General features: G+C 33.7%; 1 protein-coding gene across 1 annotated transcript; it reads left to right on the top strand.

Annotated features, from left to right (window-relative positions):
- The first annotated feature begins 1,125 nt into the window (after window positions 1–1,125).
- Window positions 1,126–18,326, top strand: LOC149543988 (glutamate receptor 3.3-like). Its single transcript, XM_089795867.1, has 5 exons — window positions 1,126–1,396; window positions 1,533–3,141; window positions 17,298–17,329; window positions 17,430–17,842; window positions 17,922–18,326. The coding sequence occupies exons 1-5, from the start codon at window positions 1,126–1,128 to the stop codon at window positions 18,324–18,326; spliced, it is 2,730 nt and encodes a 909-aa protein (XP_089651993.1).
- The last annotated feature ends 4,260 nt before the right edge of the window (window positions 18,327–22,586 follow it).

Below are 22,586 nucleotides of genomic sequence, written 5' to 3'. Positions count from 1 at the left end.
TGTTATTTTAATGCACATTAATCAAATTAATATGAATAGTCAATACATTCATTCCATATTTTACATACACATCCACACAAGTATTGTGTCAAACACTTGACATCTCTTCAATGTTTCAAAATTAAAAAGTGCCAAAAAAATCTATGCCTTTAGATATTGCTTCTATTACCAATAGAAAAGGTTGTCATTTTTTATCCTTCACTCATGTTTTCTTAATTATTAACCAGCACAATATAAAATAGTGGTACTGTGATTTGTCTAATCATAATTGTTTAGATTGTTAATATTTACCATAAAAAGATATGATTAATTTAAAAATACTTGGACCTACAATTTGGCACTATGCTTATTGTAATTGTCCTCTTCATTTTCTAACGAGAATCAGATGTAAATATTTCCTAAAAACTATTTATGAATTACAATCCCTTTTCACAAAAAATTTCTATCGGCTAACCATTGCTCATACTTAAACATGCAACTGCTAGTTATTAAAATACAAGAATGTGTATGTCAATGTGACTATTCTAAAATGATATTGTGACTAAAATATATTATTAAAATACAAGAATCGTTTATGTCAATGTGACTCCTCTAAAATGATCTTGTATCCAGCTAGCTGTTTTTTACTCAATAGTGTACTTTTAAAAATCTTCAAATAAAAATAGTATATTCCTCTAAAAACTCCATATATCATAGTCAGCTAAAGAAATAAAGTTTATTTAATTCTATCTCGTGATAATACTTTGTTCAACGAAGTGTTTACTAGGTCGGAATTAGATCTTGTCCCTAATGCACGAAACGTGAACATCCATGAAATTTCCTCTTTTTTGACACAAATGAGCCAAACCACCCCAAATCGCACGGTTGACGAATTCTTCGTAGGTGTGATGAATGTTAAGGCATCTGTTATTTCAATGAAGTAAAATCGTATGTTTCAGACATGCCCATATTCGGCCCTCATATTCCTCTAGTTGAAAATCGAGTATATCCAAAGTGCGTAAATACGACCACTAAATTTAGGAGTGGACACTGGTCAATAACCATTCCTCCACCGTCAGGCTCTGTGATTTCACATTTCATACATCAGTGAAGGCAGCAATTCGCATTTTCGATATTGCTGAAGCTATGGGCAGCAGAGCGAACTTCGGATGTCCAGTGTTGCAGATTGCTACGGGGGTTCTTTTGTTGTGTGCTGTTTCACTCGGGCAAACGGACGTTCCATTAATAAGCATAGGTGGTATAATGGCGTTTGGCACAACCAGTGGAAAAATAGCAAAGACTGCTATTGAATTGGCGGTTGAAGACGTAAACAAAAACACCAGTATTCTCAATGGCACGCTCCTCACCATTGACATCCGTGACTCCGCACAAGATGTACTCACCGGCGCTTCTCACGGTAAAAGAGATGGTTTGTTTTTTGTTTTTAATAATCAGTAGATATCTTCATATTAATTTCTTTTATCATTTCATCACGTACGTGGGAACAAAGCAGAGTAGGCTACTTATGGGTAACCTTGAATTGGGCACTGCAGCGTTGGATCTGGTAAGAGAGGGAAGCGTGAGCATAGTGGGCCCACAGACCTCCCTTGTAGCGGAGTTCGTGGCGAATCTGGGTGCTGCAGCACGCGTTCCAATTGTAACGTTTGCTGCAACTGATCCGTTTCTGTCAATGCAAAGATACCCGTACTTCATCCGTACGGTGCCCAGCGACTCTATTCACATGCGTGCAATTGCAAAGCTCATTCAAAACTACGGATGGAGGGAGGTGGCGCTTGTCTACGTAGACGACAATTTGGGGACGGGGTCCATCCCCGCCTTAGAGGATGCCTTGCGAGATGTCCAGGCAAAGATTGTTTTCAAAGCTGGCCTCTCTCCTCAGCCGGATATCTCCAAAATGAGAAGAGTTCTTCAGAATGATCTCATGAAGATGGAGACAAGAGTATTCATTGTGCATATGCATCCCGATATGTCCCTTGACTTGTTTTTCGAGGCGCACAAATTGGGTATGGTAAGCAGCGAGTATGTTTGGATCATTACTGACGATTTTGCGAGTCTGTTAGACTCCTTCAACGATACTTGTCGCCTCTCTATGAATGGCGTGTTGGGTGTCAAGAGTAGACACAAAGTGACGGACGCTCCAAGGGTGAAAGAGTTCGGTAAAAGGTGGAAGAAGTTGTTTACAATCCAGAATCCTGAAATACCAAGTCTGGAATTTAACAGCCGAGCGATTGTAGCATATGATACGGTCTGGGCGATTGCTATGGCAATCGACCGTCTCCTGCGTAGGGATGCATTTAATGCTAATTTCTCAGAGGCGCCTAAAAGCACCAAGGTTTTGGATTTTAGGGTTTATGAAGGCGGAGAGCAATTGCGTAATGAGATCCTAAAGACAAACTTTGTAGGCCTCAGCGGCCATGTTAAAATAAGTCGTGAGACCGGAGAACCTTCGGAGAGCTCATATGATATAATAAATGTTGTCGGCACAAGTACCAAGATAATTGGGTCATGGACAGGGTCGAAGGGCCTGAACATGTCATCAAAACATGTAGTCAATTGGGGCGGTCAGTCGAAAAAGACACCACATGGGTGGAAGATTCCTCTGCCAGGCAAGAAACTTCAAATAGGAGTGCCTTGGGAGCGAGGTTTTCAACAATTCGTCAGTGTAAAACCAAATCATGCCAACCAGACATATGAGATTACAGGCTTCTGTATTGATGTGTTCAAATCGGTGCTGAAAAGATTGGACTATGAGATCCCCTATGATTTGGTACCTTATGGAACTGGCGATATCGGTAAGGGATATCATGATGACCTTATCTACCAGGTCTATCTCTCAGGAACTGAGAGGAATAAAATGAAGCAGAATTTTGATGCTGCTGTGGGAAATATAGGGGTGACTGCGAATCGGAGCAAATACGTGGATTTCACGCAGCCATACACAGAGGCGGGGCTGATAATGGTGGTGGCCAATTCAGAGGATTCAAGTGACCCATGGGCGTTCCTGCATCCCTTTCCTCCAGCCATGTGGATAACTACTGTTGCATTCTTCATATTCACAGGATTTGTTGTATGGTTTCTGGAGCACAAGCGAAATAGACAGTTCAGAGGGAATCCTCGCAATCAAATCCGGACGCTAATCTGGTACTGCTCATTCTCTCTTTCTTTGATTTGTGGAATTAAACGAATCATTACTTAATACAAATTTTCCTTTTTTATAAGTCTTATCTTTTTTCAGCATCGTTCTAAGTTTGTACTTCATCGATTTCATTTTATAATATGATTGTTTTAGATTGCGGGTTCTTATAAACAGAATGCATCTTTTTAGCAAAGATACAGGCGCCATGGGCTGCTGTTTGCGATCATTGACTAGATGAAGATAAAAATAAATAAATATTGAAAAGAAATTAAGACATAAACTTAAAACTTTATTTTATAAAGCATTTCAAAGGACGTTGATGGCTTGCTATCCACGTCAAAATTATTTATGAAATTCTCTTAAACATCTTTTACAAAGTTCTCGTCTTTAGTGGGGTAAAGTTCTTGTCTTTAGTGATGTGGGTTTTGAGGTAAGATTTGAGAAAATTATACATTTAACTTTGAATTAGAAGTAGAATGGTAGATATCATGGAGAGCTTTTAATTTGTGAATAGCAATTGTCTCAAATTTATGAGTTTAAATATTTACTTAATTTGAAACTTGGTAATTGTAGAAGGTTGATTTAATGTATTTAAACAGATAGTTAAATCTTTACGATGTAGTTAACAATAGAAGACATTAATGAGGATGGCTGAAAATTAAATGAAGACATGCAATTTTTTAGGTGGCATGAAGCAATTTTTTTCTTTTTAATATTGTTATTATAAAAGCATTAATCTATGTTGCTTTGCATGTTAAGTCACAGTCAAAGACAATGAGAATTTTTTAATTAGATAATGGCATAATGAATTTTCTTAAATTAATTGATGCCATAACATTCTTAATTTTTCAAAAAGTCAATCATGCCAATAAGTACTCAATAAATTGTCAAATAATGACATACCTTCTGGCAACATGTTGCCAGAAAATTCTATCAAAAACTTTCAAAGTATCATGGAATTTGTTAGACACATCCCCAAATAAAATAGCTTCAAGAGATTTCATTGAATCTTTTGAGTAAGTTTCACTTTCAATTACAACATAGAAATTCAAGAGCAGATATAATTTTTAAAAAAAGATTATTAAAACTTTAATTTTAGCTTCCATCAATCCTATTTAAAAGCAAATAGAAAATTTATCAATTTTTAAATATACTATCAAAGCATAGGTGTAAAGTATGCATTAAATGAATCACATCAAATTCTATTAAAAATGTTAAGCCTATTATAGAATAGGTTCTGCAAGTGGGGTAGCTCCATGCTTTTGAAGTATTAGATAGTAGCCAAAAGGATGGGGGGTTGACCCCTGAGTACAAAAAGGCTAAAAGATCGGCTAGAGGTTACCTCCCAATTATCTAACCAATACTAGTTTTAAACTTCAAAAAACATATAAGTTTCACAACAGAACAATCCTTACAATCAATCCTATTACTAATCAACCAAAAAAATAGAAAAGCATTTTAGTAGCAAGGGAACATATTGTTGCTATCAGTCCAACACTTAATCATATGTACATATATAATAAAACCCCATAGGGAACCAAGTTCAGAGTGATCAAAAACATAAAAAGAAAAAGAAAGAACATAATCAGAGCTAGTTACTCTCATTCTTTTCTAGTTCCTCATTCTTCTTCTCCTTAGGCTCGTCCATGTTCATGTCCACCCACTCCTCTTTAATAGGTTTGTCCAAGAGTATCTTTTGCCAATCCTCTGCCAAGAAGCCATAAATAGAGTACGTAGTTTCACTCTCCTTTCCCAAATCCTTCATGTCCTTATTCACCTGTAGGAAATAAAGAGTAGTGATAGCCGAATGCATAACATATGTGGAGAATTCAGCCAAGGTGTCAAATTTTTGGCAGAGGCCAAAGTGATTATTTGTCATCTCCTTCATTGAATGCTCCACCCTATCTAGTCAATCCTTACCTTGGCTCTTGCTATGGCTATGCTTCCCTTTTCTCCCCCGACCTTTGGGAGTGCCTTTCATAGGGAAGGTAATGTCCTTCCCCTTGCTTCTAGTTGGGGATAGGACAACTTCAAGGGTATCCAAGATACGTGAGGGACTAGGAGGGCTAGATATAGGCTTCTTTCCAATGTCTTGGTATGGCCTCTTCCTCTTAGTGGGTTTTCTCTCACTCTCAATAGATTCAAATGTCTTTTTAGGGGGAACTTGAATTTCTCCAATTGGATTCATTTACTAGAAAATTCTTCTTGCTCCTCCTCGTGTTCATATCCAAATAAATGAGGCTTATTTTTACCTCAGAGACACAGGCTTTCTTGATTCTTTTTGTAGCTTAAGCCATAGCCAGAGTCCATGGATATTTGGGGAGTGACAATAACCAACACATTGACTAGCAGTAGTAGGTTTGAGGCAAGATGGTAGTTGTAAAGTTTATTCATGAAACCTTAGTGGATGAGATAAAATATTTTACCCTCCTCTTTCTTTTTCCTGGCCTTATAGACACTGTCCTCCATGGAATTCAAAATAAGATATAGAAAATAAATCTGATCTACGGTCCTAAAATGGCTGAGAATGGGGAAATTATAGTAATATAGTACCTTGAACTAGTCTACAAGGGTAATATACCTCATTATGGTGTGGTAAATTAGATCCTAGGGCTTTGAGAATTCCTCCCTAGAAAACCTACCATGCATTCGAACTGACTTCATTTTAAATTTGAAGAACTTCTTCAAACTGGTTTCATCATTCACTCATGCCTTCTTGCACCAATTCTTGCCCCCCATGGAAAACCCTCCAACCCTAGCAATAACCTCTTCCATGATTTTGAATGTCATCCCATTGATGTTCACTTTCCTATCATTCCACGAGTTGAGGAATTGCATCAAGATGTGCTAGTCATGTTTTTCCATTCCTTCTATAAACAGTAGTAAACTACCTTCCCAAAGATAAACCATCGTAACTTAACTCTTACAGATGCAAGCCTCAACCCCCCCTAGTTTAATGCAATCAATGGCACCCATTTCTCCACTCAACTTAACCACCAACTCCTTAAATTTTTTTGACATCTCCTTGTTGTAGATTTGGTAGTCACGGTAGGTTAAATAAATTGCACCTAGGATGAAAATGTGAAGGCATCAAAAACCCATCATAAGACCACAAGGTTTCCCAAAAACAATAGAACCTCCCTGTGCATCATGTGTGATCAATACCTTTCCTTCCGTTATCACCCGTCCCAAGCTATAGTTGGAGTGGGGTTTAATTAAAGTGTCTTTTTCATCTTTCTTTGTGAATTTTTTATATCTTGACAAATCCATTCCATTCATCCTTTTTCAGAAATAATTAAGGCTCATAATAAGAGGATCATAAAAGTGTATCCTCATGCAATCTTTCCAAAATATAGCTTTATGAAAGGAAATCCATTGGCCTTCCCACCTATGATTCATGCGGTGTTATGAGAAGTACAGTCAAGTTCCATCATCACTTGAATTGATAATGGAATTTGGTTGACATCCTCCCATTTGATTAGCCACATGACATTATGACCAAATTTTTTCAAATCTTTTTCTATGCCACTGCCTTCATGGTAAATATGGTCCACATGGATCTCTTGATACCCCTCCATCAACTTGCAAATTTCATCTATTGTCACTTTGATCTTCCAACTACTATGACCCTCTCCTTTAAAAAATTTAATATTTAATATTAAATCCCCCTCAATTGCTAACCTATTAATTCCTATTGCTCTTGCAATTCCCATTCCCCATAGAAGAGCTAGAGCTTCTGCTTCATTATTTGAGACCTCTCCGCAATTCCCAGTATAGGCAACCACCAGTTCCCTCATATAATTACAAAAGACACCCCCAAAAATAGTTCTTCCTATCATGTTCGATCCATCAAAATTAAGTTTTATCCATGTCTTTAGGGGCCTGCCACATTGTTCTTCGCTTAGCCATAGCTTTGGAGTTTTCAAACTATGCCACCATTGGGCCTAAGTCCCAAGTGGATGCCCACTTCATATCAAGTCTTCTTGGGGGATTCGAGGGGGTGGGTTTCCATCTCTAGGTCCCACCACATTTTTTTAGGAATCTGATAACCTACTAGACTGCCATAGAACTGGTAGTGGCTTTGTCCCTGAAGATTCTTTTATTTTGCTCCTTCTAGATTTTCCATGATACATATGGTGGGATTATTTTCCATAGATTTTTTAAGATATGGGTGATACAATAGTCCATCCCAATGAACAAATTGTTGCAAGCTTTCATCAACACACCATTGGACCTCCCATGATACAATGACCCCACTCCATACATCAAAAGCAAAAGGGCATCGAATGAGAAGGTTTGGGATATATTCTACATCTTGGCAACATAAGACACATCAATTAGCTAGCTGATACCCTCTCCTTTGAAGATTATCAATTGTGAGGATAGTCCCATGCAAGGTTCTCCACCAAAATAATTTTTTCTTTGGTAGGATCCATGGGTGGTAGACCTTTTTGCAATCTCTGTAGGCCACCACCCCCCCTGACAACAAATACAAGATGAATTCACCATGAAGTCACCTAAGGGGGTAAGTCTCCAAACCAAGGAGTCATACACCAGAGAAAAAGGGATCCTATAACATGAAAGGAGATTTTGTAGTTCAAGGGCAAGGACCATTCTAGTAAACTATTGATTTTGAATTTTAATCGATTGATGATCAGGGGTGATATAGCCTCGAGTCAGAGTACCATTATGTCTAATACAAGTCACATGCAAGGGTAAGAACCTAGTGTGCATGAGAGGGTAATCTTGAAGCCTTGTCCAAGACAACCAATCTACCATTTTGAGTGTTGGGAGCATAAAAGTTTAAAAAATTCCAAGTACTGGCATGGGAGGTAAAACTCATGACCAAAAAATAGGTATTGAGGAGGATTACTGAGCCCACCACCTTATCTGGGTTCCATAATATTGCAATTCATCTAGAAGCACCATTAGCAACACTATGAGAAAATTTAGCACCTAGCCAAATGTAAGTAGCCATGCTAGAGAAAATTTGCTCTGTCATTTTCACTTCTTGCAAAATAATCATGTCAATATTAAGTTCAATGATCTTTTGTTTAATTTTATACTACTTTCTGGGACTATTCATCCCTCTCACATTCAAGGATATGATCTTCATCTCTTATGTGGTTCGTTTTCCTTTAGGGTTTTTTGTTTTCCCTATGTTATATCCTTTTATATTTCCTTCTAATAGATGTTCCTAATTGGAGGTCTCCCAACCCTCGTGGTTGACCTAACATTAGCCCTATTTCCCCCTCTAAGATTTACATTTGGGACCATCCATTTAGCTTCATTACTGAGGTAGTCGAGACTTGGAACCCAAGAGATAGGAGAAAGTATTTCCACAATACCTAGGAGTGAAATCATTGGGGTTCCTTTTGTGAGTGCTAAGCCATTCACCATGTTTAGGGATATGTTGCAAGGGTTAAACACTACATCATCCTCCATCGCTTTGTTTTTTATTCCTCCTCCAAGTTGAACTAGTTGCAGGGCTTGCCCATCAACAATCTCCCCCTCCTCTTGCTCAGTTGCTTCCTTTTTTATCAATTTGAGCACATATGATCTCCTCAGCCTACCCATTAACACCCTCCTTCACAACGGTTCTAACCTTGTCTCTATCCTTACTAAGAACTTCATTTAGATCATGTGGATCCTCCTCGCAAGTTCCCATCAATATTACTGGTTCCATGCTCTCATGGAGTTTGGTCCAATTAGCCATTTTAGCTATGTTTGATAATTCAACCACCACTACACCTAGTGAGGTAACTTTGTTCCCGATTTTCTCTCCCTTTGTGCATTCCACAATCAAATATCCAAACATGTTGTATCGTTGATAGAAGGGAGTTGCATTCTCATAAACTAATAGTTGTGACCAAGTACCCCATTTAGATTTCAAATCCACCATGGTCGGCAAAGGTTTATTCATACCCACATTCACGCAAAACTTGGCAAAGCCTAGTTTAGACATGGAGCTAGTCATTATATCCATTTTATTGAACTGTCCAAAGGAGTTTCTAATCTATCCAAACACTCACTCATCGCAGAATTCCAAAGGAGTCTGGGTAATCTTATCCAAACCTGTGCATATTTGTAGAGGTCACACTTTGGATTAAACCCTAGTTCCCATTTCACAAGCATTAATAGGTGTTTACAAAAGTTCTAGGATCCCACCATGACTAAATCACGATACCTTTCAACAATGAAGCAAAATAAAAAGAGGTAGCCTAAGATCGTTGAGATAGACAACAAACCCAAAATTTTCCACCTCGTAGAGCACCATTTTATCAACATATCCACCATAGGTTAGAATGAGAAAAACTTTCCAACAAGGGATAAGGAAAGACCCAAGGAAATTGAATCAACCACTGATCTAGGTAATGAAATTAGTGGTTTAGTAGCCCATGAAAAAAATGTGGGTTTCTCTCTAGAGTCCACAATAGTCTTTGATCCAACAATAGCCCCTAGCCAATTTAAATTTGGGGCTACAGCCATGTCCACTCCCATCGTGGGACCACCTAGAGATTGGGAGCCCAAAAAGAAATAGTCATTAGGAAAGTCACATGTTTCCATCAGGCCATCATTTACCACTTGATGCAACACCTGAGCATTCTGGAACTTAGTGAAAAAAAATAGTTCCAAATCTAGACACATAGGGGCTAGTTCTAATAGGGGTGGGGGGAGTGGGGTGGAAAATGAAGGTGGTGGGGGGGAGTCATCCCCTTGAAGACTGAGAAGGCATGAAACTGGGTTGTAGGTCAAGGGTAGGAAAGTTGCAAAAGCTTTGATTAGAAAACACAAAATGTTGGATATTTGTCTATGACTACAGTAAAGGAAGTGGAAATATTCTTCCCTTTCCATTACAAACCTCAATTTTATTTTCAGCACATTATTCTTTTTCATAGCTAGGTATCCAAGAGAGTGACAAGGCTAGTAGGCTACAACTATTAAAATTGAATAAATGTATTAACTATTGGTTGCAAATATTTTTGTGCCTTCTACACTCACGCCTCTTCTATAGTTTCTCATGTCATTCTTGATTTTTTGAATAAACATGCCTTGGACTATCAATCTTAGTGGCATGAGCCCATTTTGAACTACATGCATGCAGATTTCCTATAACATTTTTTCACTCAAATATTTGCATAAAAACTACCTCTCTTGTTAAGAGGTTTGAGGATGTGCCTGCATAGTTAGAAGTTTACTATTTATTAAACTCCATAAAATTATATGTTAAAGAAATTGAATAGAAGTGATTTTAAACCATTTCCATCAAAACATTTAACAATGAGACCCTTATTAAAGACATAATTGTGTATAGTCTATAGTGTCAAATGAAGTATTTATGCATTAAGATATGCAAATTTTCTTCCTTCAAACTTGTAGATTGCAATGAATTAGTATATGTAATTTTTCTTCCTTCAAACATTTATATCATAGTGAATTAGATTATGCAAATTTTCCTCCTTCAACTTTTAGATCGCATTCTATAGCCTATCATTAGAATAAATAATTTATTCCACATATTTTATTTTCATGTATCAATGTGGTTGATAACAATAGCAATGCATTAGCCAATTTGAATGAAATATTCATAAGAACAATGAAGGATCTAATGAATTTCATCCATATTTTTTCTCAACATTTTTTCGAAACATAATTACCATAAATTCATAAATATTATATATATAAATAGTTCAAGATTAGTGATACTTTCTTCAACAAGAACAACTTATTTTTCATCCTTTGGATCATTTGCATACATCTCAACACACTCAATGCATTTATGGATCACATCATTCACACTAGTGTTAGAATCTGTTATATTGCACTTTGAGAAGCCTGCAAAGAGGAAAATCTATAACTAATTTTGAAATTAATATTTATAAATTTCTTTATTTCATTGCGAAATAAATTTAGAAAAGCATAGAATAATTAAATGAAGCAAACCATAAAAGGGAATGCTTGTGTTCGCATATTTTCTATATCCAAATTTGTAATCCATTCAACTATCATAAAGTACTTATTTTTTTCCCTTGCTCATAATAATTTGATAAAGTGCAAGTCAAATTAGGGTATTTATCTACATTTTATAATTATTTTTAAATATGAAAGCATGAAAGAGAAATGTTTTGAATAGGAAAATAGATAAAAAGTATTTAATAAACATAAAAGTGTTGAATATCAATTAGAACGTATTAGAAAAAGTGAATCCATTGTATTCTAAAATATACAAGTATTTAGCCATTTACCATTGATTTCCTTTTATCTAGGATAGCACAACATTCATATCATTTTGAATTTCCCTTGTGTCTTTGTTACATAGAGAACAATGCTATGGGCTAATATGTGGTTATTATGGAATTTTTCTTATATTCATTTCTGCATGTATGTTATGTGTCTATCTTTATGGGTAAAAGTACAAGGTTGTGTCACATTTCAGGCTAACTTATTAGAACGATCAAATTCAAGTATTTCTATCCAAAATTCAATTTTATTCAAACACATGATCGAGATAAATTCATTCTAGCTAAGTTATATATGGTCTCACACTTTTCCAATTGAAAATGTCTATTAAATTCAAGTTTTATACTAGTTTGTATCCAATTACTAAATAAATTAAATTATTTCAGAAAACTGACGTTTCAATAACTCTTAATATTTTTTATGATATCTTTTTAATAACATATAAAAACCATTTTATAGATGTCAAAATCAAGAATATTCTCATATAGAGTTTATAGTGTCTTAATTATATATAGTATATTGTAATTAAAAATATTCTACAAGCACACATTTTAACACTCTAAATGATGTTGAATTTGAGAAAGAAAATAATCTTAAATCATATAAAATAAAATAAAAATTAAAAATTATATGATGTTCTAGAGGAGAGAGTCCTCATCTAGAATGCGTAATTTTTCTTTAGATTAGAATAAATTTAATTTTAAAAATGTGGTGGGAGATGGAAACTATCAATTTTGGGCAAGTTGAAATTTGAGTCATTGTAAAAGAGAAAATATAGGTCTAAACCTAATTTTTATTTTTGATTGTTCTATATGTGTGTGTGTGTGTGTGCATGCATATATATATATACATATATATATATATATATACATATATATATATATATATAGATATTTATATATATATACATATATATGTATATACATATATATATACGTATACATATATGTATATATATATACATATATATATATATATACATATAAATATATATACATATCTATATATAGATATGTATATATATATATACATATATGTATATATTTATATATATGTATATGTATATAGATATGTATATATAATATATATATATATATATATATACATATATGTGTATGTATATATATATGTGTATGTATATATATATGTATATGTATAGATATATATGTATATGTATACATATACATATATATGCACACACACATACATACACACACACACACACACACCCATATATATATATATATATATATAGATATATATATATATGTCTGAGATCAAAGGGAAATAAGTTTATTTTCATATAATTTTGTGGTGGGAACTAGACTCTTAAATTTTCAGTATTTTTCAAAAACTAAAAAATTATCACAAAAAATTAGGAAAATATATTATTTCTTATTAAAAATAATTATTAAAAATAATAATACTAAACTTCATCCATTTCTACACATTTCATTAGTGTACTTTATTTTTAAAATTTAAATAATAATACCAATTCAATGCCATTGAAGGTGAATAGTTATACTTTTGTTAGTATTTTCCTTTACAAAAGGGTGATATAGGTTTGTGTTTTTACCCCTATGTTTTTAGTGCTCGTCTGGTTTCACATCCTTTCTACATTGAAATTTTTTAGTGAGATGGTTATCTATACAAAATTATAGTACTTTTTGATCTTCGATTTGGATAAAAGAAGAGTTCAAATTTTAGCTTTGTAGTTTATGTTAATCACTTTGTAGAATCAGTAGATGGGTGTAGGAAAGCTATCAACAGTATACAAATATTTTCTAAGCTTTAAAACAATAAAACAATCAGTTGTGACTAAGTATGGAGCATTTGGTGTAAATAAGAAAACTAGAATACATGTAAATATGGAAAGTGTTGCATTCTACCTAAATTATCCTTCCACCATTAATCCTTTTAAGATTCCTTAAATTTATGCAGGGTACAGGGGTTCAATTATATGAGCAATGAAATCATAATTATAGTTTTTGCCTTATAGATTCATGATGTACACTGTCTTTCTAGCAATTCGATTATACTTCCTCATTCAAAATCTAGGTAGGAAAAACAATCATAATAGAAAATACAACACAATTTCCTATCACTTTTCAAACTTGAATGATTAGAGTTGTATCCCATTATACCATAGGATGGATTTGAAGACTTTTATGTGGGTAGAGATTCAGTTCTTCTATAACTTGTTATAAGAAAAGAAAATATCATGCAATACAAAGGAAAATAATATTTTTGAATGAATTGTCTCTTGAAAACCCTTAATGAAAACTAGTATTCTAGATGAGGAATTATATTAAAATTAAAAAATTAAGAGATACATAAATTGCTCGCCTCTTACTGGAAAAGCTCTAACAATCTCCCAATTTCTTAGACTAAGATTTTACCTCTACTAGCCCCAACACTATCACTATACCCTTTCCAAAATTGTAAGACTATGTGCTAACACTAAAAATTTATTTGTTATCAGTGCAAATTCTTATCAAACTTGTGTTCTCTACATTTCCATTGATGCCCTTTTATATATTATTTGCATTGGGAAACCAATTACTAATATTTTTTGCAATCAATGGTTGGGACTAATAACACCCAAACAAATTGGTTTCCATGTATTTCTAAAAGAGGTCAATTAATAAATCAATATCCTTATTCACAAAAAGATTGTTAGAAAAATAATTAGTTATTATATTTTAGAAAATGAATGAATAGTTGTCCAAGTTGTGCTAAAATAACACTCCCTCTTAGTGAAAATATCTTCCATGTCCAACTTTGATCTTCTCCTTCTTCAGTGTCTTAGTCAAAATCTCTACCACCTACTCCTTTATATGTATACATTTTAGTTAGAGAATCTCTCACTATATACAATCCCTAATGAAGTAATACTCTGTGTCTATATGCTTAGACCTATCATGAAACACAAGTTTCTTATATAATTTAATATAGCTCTAATTTTCACAATATATCACAAAATAATTAACTCTCTAACTGAATAAGGCTATAAGAAGCTTCCAAATCCATATTTCTTCATATGTTTCCATGTTGATTCTTATGTATTTTGACTCTATAGGAACTCAAAGCCACAAAATTCTACTTCCAACTAAACCAAGAGAGAAATCTTGATCCTAACTATAGAAACACCCTACAGTATTTTTATTATCCTCTATATTGCTTACCTAATCTATGCCAATATATCCTATTAACTTGATTCCTTAACCTTGATTATATCTAATTTCTACTCTTATACCTTTTAAATATTATAGCACTTGCTTTTCCACTATCCAATGCACTCTCTTCAGCTCAAACATGGATAGACTGGGAGACTTTACTACAATATATATATGGCTTGGTCTTGATGAAATACAAGAGAGAACCAATCAACTACTTATATAGTATGGGATCTACATCCATGTCCCTTGATATTTCTACCTTCTTACAATTCATGATTGTGGGTATAAATATGGATTTTCTATCCTCTGTCTTGAACCTTTTCAAGATGTTGATGTGATATTTCCCATTTCCAATGAAAATATCTCCATCTGTTGGCAACACCTTCATGTCTAAAAAGTAATGCATATTTTCGAAATCATTCATCTCAAACTCTACCACAAGATCTCTCTTGCACTTTTCTATGAGCCCTAATGAGGTTAATAGAAATAATTCATCCACACATAGAACAATAATGAGCGTCTCACTCCCAACTATAAAGTAATAACATTTTTCTCATGCTTCACAAAGCTCATTCATTGCAAGTATGAATTGATGCTTTGGTACCATGCTCTATGATTCTATTTGATTCTATACAAGGATCTCTTCAATCTACACATGCGGATCTTATTTTTATGTGCTATGTAGCCTTCTTATTATTCTATCTCTACCTCATCTTTTAACAAAACAATTAAGGAATATTGTCTTAACATTTATTTGATAGATTTTCCATCCCATTTGTGCTATAAATAAGATCATGACTTATATAAAAGTATACTTTTCCATTGGAGAAATATCTCCCCATGCTCTATTACCTCCTTTAAACCCTTGACCACAAGCCTTGCCTTACATTTCTTGATGCTACCATCTATGTCATTCTTAGTCCTATAAATCTAGCATGATTTGACCATTTCCCTATCTATTTGTCTAGGCATTACCTCCCACACATCATTCTATATTATTAAGGTACATTCCTCAACCATCACATCTGACCATACTTGATGTTCTACAACATCTTGATAGTTGGAGGGCTCATTATCTAACAACTAGCTAAATCATTCCATGTAATCATTAAACTTGGCTAGTAATTATCTTTGTTGAATAGTAATCTTCCTAGAAACTCCCTTAATCTCTTGATAATCCCTATGTGTCTTTCAAACCTCATAGTTCCTTCATCTATCTATAGAGGATGAACTATCAACCTCCTCATCTTCTCAAGGCATTACTCACTATACTTATTTCTCTATTCTATAATTCACATCACCTAAGCATGTGCTTGTCTTAGTAATTATAATACTACTTTTTGTAGCTAGTTTGATTGAACTATCTTTAGAGATTTTGTTGGCTTCTCATATTATGTATTGATTGGAAAATCTCTAGAATTCCTAAATACCTTGTCTTCCATGAATTTGATATCATGTCTGACTATAATTCTCTTAGTCTCTGGAATAAATACTTGATATGCCTTTCAAGTTTCACTATACCCTATAAAGTTTCTCCTTTCTAAAGTCTAATCCAACTTGGAATGCATATCTCTTGGAATTTACATAAGATAAGATTCCAAATATCCTAAAGTGATTGACATTTGGCTTCTTACCTCACCAACATTCTTGAGTGATCATCTTCTTAAGTACCTTATGTGGAACCCTGTTCTATAAGTATACTTCCACATCATTTGTTTCAACCCATAATTAATGTGACGTATCATAGTCATGTAGTATATCTCTTTCTACCTCAAATATAGAAGTGTTCTTCCTCTTAGAAACCAAATTCTTTTACGGACTGTAAGGAATAATCCACTCTCTTAATTCCTTCACTAGTATAATATTCTTGGTAATCTATCCCATTGCACTCATCTCTATTGTCTAACTGAAGAACATTTCTACTCCTTGTTGACTTCTTCACAAGATCTTTTAACTCTTGGAAGTGAATGTAAACCCCATTCATGGTATTCAAGAAGGTTAGGGTATGTGTACCAAGATGGTGGATAGAAAAGTGGGCACATATAAAACTCTTAAATTTTCAATAAGTTGATTAGGTCATGAAAGAATTCAAATGGGACTATATGTGGCTTGGTAACTAAGCCTAGTAGAAAATATTTTTTAAAAATTATGTTAAGAAGCCAATAATTTTAAAGATCTAATCAAGTTCTAAGGAACAAAACATTATTTAAATGTTTTCAAGTTATGGATAATAAAAATAATATTTTTACTTCTTGAAAACCCGATCAAGTCATAAAGAAATAAAATTAGGCTCTACTCTACAAGGTACAAATTTTACATTTGGAGTCTAATTAACTTGATTAAAAATGTATTGAATATATATTGACAACCTCTATAGCATGATGGAACTACAACAATCCTAGGACATCAAAATTTCTTTTCTATCCATTTTAAATTAACCAAGGTCTAAAATATTTATTTGTTTTTCCCCAACATGCAATGAATAGGTAAATACCAATGTCAAAATTTTGAAAATGATCTCTCTCTTAATATGAATGTGAGCGTTATTTCTCTAAAAGAAGAGTCCATTTATTTATTCATAACTTGATCGACTTTTGGAGAAGTATAAATAATTCCCTTTGTTCTCCATAAACTAATCATATTATGTATTATTTAGAGAGAGAGCACATTGCCAAGTTTTTGGCCCATCCTGATAGTACATGAAGCTATTTTTTGTCCTAATTTGATTGTTTTCTATGCAGGTTTTCCTTTTCTACACTCTTCATGACGCAGGGTAAGAGGATTTCTATTATTTTATTCTCATTACATGTAGCCAAACTATAGCATAATGTATAATGATTTCAAATTCTAAATTAATATTATGGATTATGTAGGTGAGAGGGTTGTCAGCAGTCTAGGAAGAGCAGTGATGATAATTTGGCTTTTTGTAGTTTTGGTGTTAGCATCAAGTTATACAGCTAGCCTATCCTCAACGCTTACAAAGAATGAAATTGGCCCAAAGGTTTATAACCTTGAATCTCTCATTGCTCAAAATTTACCAATTGGGTATCCCCAAGGATCATACATAGATAAGTTTTTGGAACAGCAACTTGGTGTGAATAAAAGTGTTCTTCTCCCATACTTATCTGTAGAAGAGTACACAATTGCATTGAAGAAGGGACCTAATAATGGAGGAGTAGCTGCCATATTTGATGATGAAATTATATCTGAAAATACATTTCTTTCATTGGGATGTAATGATTATGCGAAAGTTGGTCCTACATATAGAACTGGAGGCTATGGATTTGTAAGTCTCTAAAATTGCCTTTGAATCTCATATTGGTCTAATTTGTAAATTGTATTATTGATTCTAATTATGTATACAGGTGTTTCCAAAGGGGTCTCCATTGGTTTCAGACATTTCTAAGGCAATATTAAATCTTTCAGAAAGCATAGAGATGGAAGAAATTCGGAAACGGTGGTTTAATTCAAGTCATCACAAATGCAGTAAAGAGTACAATGGATTGGAATCAAATAGATTGAGCCTTGACAACTTTTGGGGTGTATTTTTGTTGACAGGATGTGTTTCATTTCTCACCCTTGCCTACTATTTGTGTCACCTACTTTATCGATTTATGCACAAAAATGAGAATCATTCTCATGTTGAATCCATCTCCACACGCTTGCGAACATTTGTTGATTATGCAGACAAGAAGGACATCCCAGAACCAAAAAGAAAGAGATGTGACACTGTTTCAACAAATGGAGCTACCACATCAAAATCTTCTTAAATCACTCTTTCAATAGGACACAGTATAATTTTTCAAAGTCAAGAAGAAGATAAATAAGAATGATTGGGAGGAACCACTTGAATCCTTTACTACGAAGTGGAATCTCAAAGTATGGTTCTGGTTTCATACATGTTGAAGTATTTTTTGTTTCTGTTATAATTGTTATTTTTAGTACTATTAAACAAGGCTTGTACAATATTTTTCTCTTAGTTATGGTCTTTGGGGTAGATTGGGTTTTATTATGGAATGTTTGATAATGTTTCAATTTTTCTACTGTTAGAGGCTAGATTTATTTTTTATTTGGTGTGACATCCATTTCAATACTTTTAATGGTTGTTATGCTATTCTTAACTGTTTAGATCAAGATCTTCCATTCCTAATGTATAAAAATATATACAACTTGTATATATTCATAGATAAATATTTATCTTATTATTAATAATTTCATATGCATGTATATAGGTAATGATTTTAATTTAGAAAATATGTTATCACTTCTTGACATATCAATGTCATTTATTTGATAAAAGAAGATGTTAGAGATAGTTCACTTTTCAATATTCTAAGTAGCACATAGTCGTATTTCCTATCATGAACTCTTCTTTCATTTTTCCAAAGCCTCCAAGATGTACATTAATTTTAATTTTAACATTGATTAGAATCATCACACTTGAAATTTTATTATATTGGTAAACTTAATTGAAATATAAACCAATATTTATACACATAATAAGAGCTCCAATATATTTGCATAACCTTATAGGAATCCACTTACTTTATTTAAACATACTACATTACTAAGGCATTAAAAAATTGAACTAGACTAAAAAAATTATGGTACATCGTACAATCATGGTGATAGTAAAATTTATGATACATAAAATCCCCAAAACTAGATTGTCTCTTAATTGTTAAACTTAGTGGTGTCAAAACTAGATCTTTCCTCTCAAGCTACTAAACTTTTTGATATGAGAACCTTTCTTAGATACCAATTGTTAGCAATGTAATGCAAGCTAGGTAATTGAAAGGGGGGCTAAATTGGGAACCACTTAAACTTCTTCAACTAAACCACTTTGTTAAGTTGTCCAATCTACTTGCACGCACAAAACATAAAGTAGTAAAGTAACAAAATCTTAACACAATATTGGTAACCCAAAAACACTCCAAGGAGAAGGTAAAATTAGGGTGGGGATGACACTCGCAATGCTTCACTACTATAGAAATAAATTTGGCATGTTAAGGCTTGCAAATGATCACTTCTTATTATCTTAATTGGTTAAGAGAAATAAGGACTTTTTGGTCCATCTTGTAAAAGGATTTATACAATACAAATCAATATATAGTCTCTTAGGAGTTTCTACAAGGGATGACTATGTCCACATAGTTAAAGGATTTGGAATTGATGCACCCATTAGGATGAATCAGTGGATTGATATCTCATGTACAACTATGATTGTTGATGAAGATCCTTTGAAGTAAATTGATCACCTAACTATGATAGATTAGTCTTTTCCTTTCCTTGGAATGCTTGTACCCTTCAAACAATATGCTGTTCCATATTCATTGATGTTCTTCAATTATAATTCTTCTATATCATATTATTTTGGATAAGCAATATACTTCATAATTATATCCATCCAAATTATTTCATTAAGGTTAGATACCACATAAATTATTCCAAAAAATAATTATTAAGTCGGCTTAGTGATGTAACTATTATCTCTAAAAGTTGCACCTCGATTGATTCTACAATTCAGTCACTTTGAGTAACATGGAAACACTCCTGGATGGTGGGGGCACCAAGGTTAGGAGTGAATTTCTAGGTTATAGGTTGGATCCTTGTGATATTTCACCTATTTACTTCTTTCGATAGAAATTTAAACTTGAGAGGGAAAGGGATAGAAGGATTGCTTGAAAGTAAGTACTGAAAGGTAAAATAAGGTGATACACCAAAACATTAAGATGGGAATATTGAAGGCTTGACATGATGAAGCATGTCTGAACAATTAGGGAAAGCACAATATTGAACTTAGAACATTCATAGATAAATATTTTACAAGGAGGATATACTTTAGACAAGATGCTAAAGGGAATGATAACATTCACAATTCTATAAAACTTGAAAGAAAGCACAAAATCATAGCTTGCAACCTATATGAATACTCCAAACCTCACTTCCAAATAAAGTCTAAGACACAGAAGTCAGAGATTAAATATAAATCATAAAGGTTATATCAGATAAGTGCTTTAAACAACAAAATGAGACACAAGAAGGGCTTCTAAACTATACTTTTATTCAAGCTTCAAAGGTAGTTCGACAACATTCATCCAGACTAACTATAAAGTAAACCAATCTGCAAAGAAAGCATGAAGGATTCTTAAGGAAATCTCAACAACACTATCTTGCATAAAAAATTCAAAATTCTAGCCCCCTTTTCCACATCTTGGAAATCCTTACAAAGAGAAGGATTGCAACAAGCTTTAGATGGGAGGACACATGTCAAAATATTATTGGAAGAATACAAAGATATTTCTAGAAAGTTACATTCACATTTTACCATTTTTGTATTTGGCTAAAACTAGGAACATAGCTATTAAATTCACTAGGTGGTACTTGTTGTAGGATTACTTTAACAAATTTTGTTTTATTTTTTTGTCTTTAATAATGAAATTCTTCAACTTCATCAACTTATAGAGCCATGACGTATTCAACTACTCCTACCACATCCACTTCTTCCCTAGGGGTGTTTGAAATATTTGATCCTTCCTCTCAATCTCTTAGCTCTACTTAATCCATGATCAAATCTTCATTTCCTTAATCTAGCTCTACAACTTGAACCTATCATTTTCTTCCACCTTTGGTCAAACTCTAATTGACTACCTAGTAGGATCTACATATGTAACATTTGAAATTCTATTGAAACCTTTTTACTCTTGATCACATGATGTCATGATCTCACATTACACTAGAGAAGCCCTTCGTATCATATTTAGAGGGAAGCATTGGCTTTACGATCTTATGACTGAGGCACTTTTGTAAGGTCATAACCATTATTTTTTGGCTACATGGAATCAAATGAATGCATTAGTCCTTTATCAATCAACACTCCATTGAAGATTGAACTTGGCTTGCCATGCAATCCTATGAAATCACAATGCTAGAATCAGGCACTTGATGCCCCTTCGCTACATTTTTTTTCCTTAACATCATTCCACACTGCAACCATGTGAGAAGTGAAAACTTTAACTATTTCACAACCTCACATTCCTTTCCTTAACTACTAGGTTTAAGTTGTGACAATGTGACCTTGGATCTTAACCACTCTGCATGCCTTTGCAAGTTCACAACTTAATTTTTACTCAACCACTAACCTCTGTAAATGCACGATCCAAAGATTTCCCATTTCAATGCATTAGCCTTGGGTCAGTCTTAGCTCATTGTGATCATGCAATAAGATACTCCTTACTACTTCTTCAAATGAACGATGTCAAATGAATTCATACTTAGTTTATTAATGGCTTTATGAAACTCATTTGATAGATTACCCTACCACTTCTACTGACCTATCATCCTTCTTAGAGATGTGCCACATGTCATCTTTTGATTCATCTCCCTCATCTTTGGCTCCACTTGCTGAGCCTACTAGGACATGTGTCTACTTGTCGTTATGTCACTATGATTAAAAGACTAGCAACTTTTATTAGTGACATAATGAAATTTGTTGATCTATCTTCAATCTGATAGTAGAACAAAACAAACATATTATGAATTGTGATGGTCCCACTAGGACATGTGTTGTACTATTGTTATCTTACTATGATTAATGACCTTGCAGCTTTCATCAACAACATAATGACATCTATTGATGTTGGGAAGCTTAGATGGCTGGGAAGATGCATCCATCCTCTATACTTGAAAAAAAGGATAGGGCCCAAAAGATAGGTGACATCATTCTGTAGCTTTGCAATCCAAACTAGGGCTTATGCATTTAACCTCATGACCATACAACCAAAAATGAATCACATTATCATTTCTCAAACTTTAGGTCAATGTTAACTCAGTGTGACCAAGATATAATTGCAACTTAAATGCCTAACTTGACTTTAACTTCCTCAACCATGCAACAAGGCAATAGTTGTGATGTAAAAAGAACTCTAGTTAATTCTTAACTCTATGTGACAATGTGAACAAAGCCTTTCCATAGCTTCGCAAGCTTAACTCATAATTTTTCTTAACCCTTTGTGAACATGTAGAAATAA

Source organism: Cupressus sempervirens, chromosome 8 (assembly GCF_028749045.1).
Source record: "Cupressus sempervirens isolate cs-2001-9-10 chromosome 8, ASM2874904v1, whole genome shotgun sequence".
Lineage (NCBI taxonomy): Eukaryota > Viridiplantae > Streptophyta > Pinopsida > Cupressales > Cupressaceae > Cupressus > Cupressus sempervirens.
This window is presented reverse-complemented; position numbering and strand designations above follow the sequence as displayed.

What these genes read in the sequence shown, in the direction of transcription:
- LOC149543988 (XM_089795867.1), top strand. Translation starts at nt 1,126, where the DNA reads ATGGGCAGCAGAGCGAACTTCGGATGTCCAGTGTTGCAGATTGCTACG. An exon ending in ACTCACCGGCGCTTCTCACG is followed by an intron (nt 1,397 to 1,532) that starts GTAAAAGAGATG and finishes TGGGCACTGCAG; the next exon opens with CGTTGGATCTGGTAAGAGAG. An exon ending in CAAATCCGGACGCTAATCTG is followed by an intron (nt 3,142 to 17,297) that starts GTACTGCTCATT and finishes TTTTCTATGCAG; the next exon opens with GTTTTCCTTTTCTACACTCT.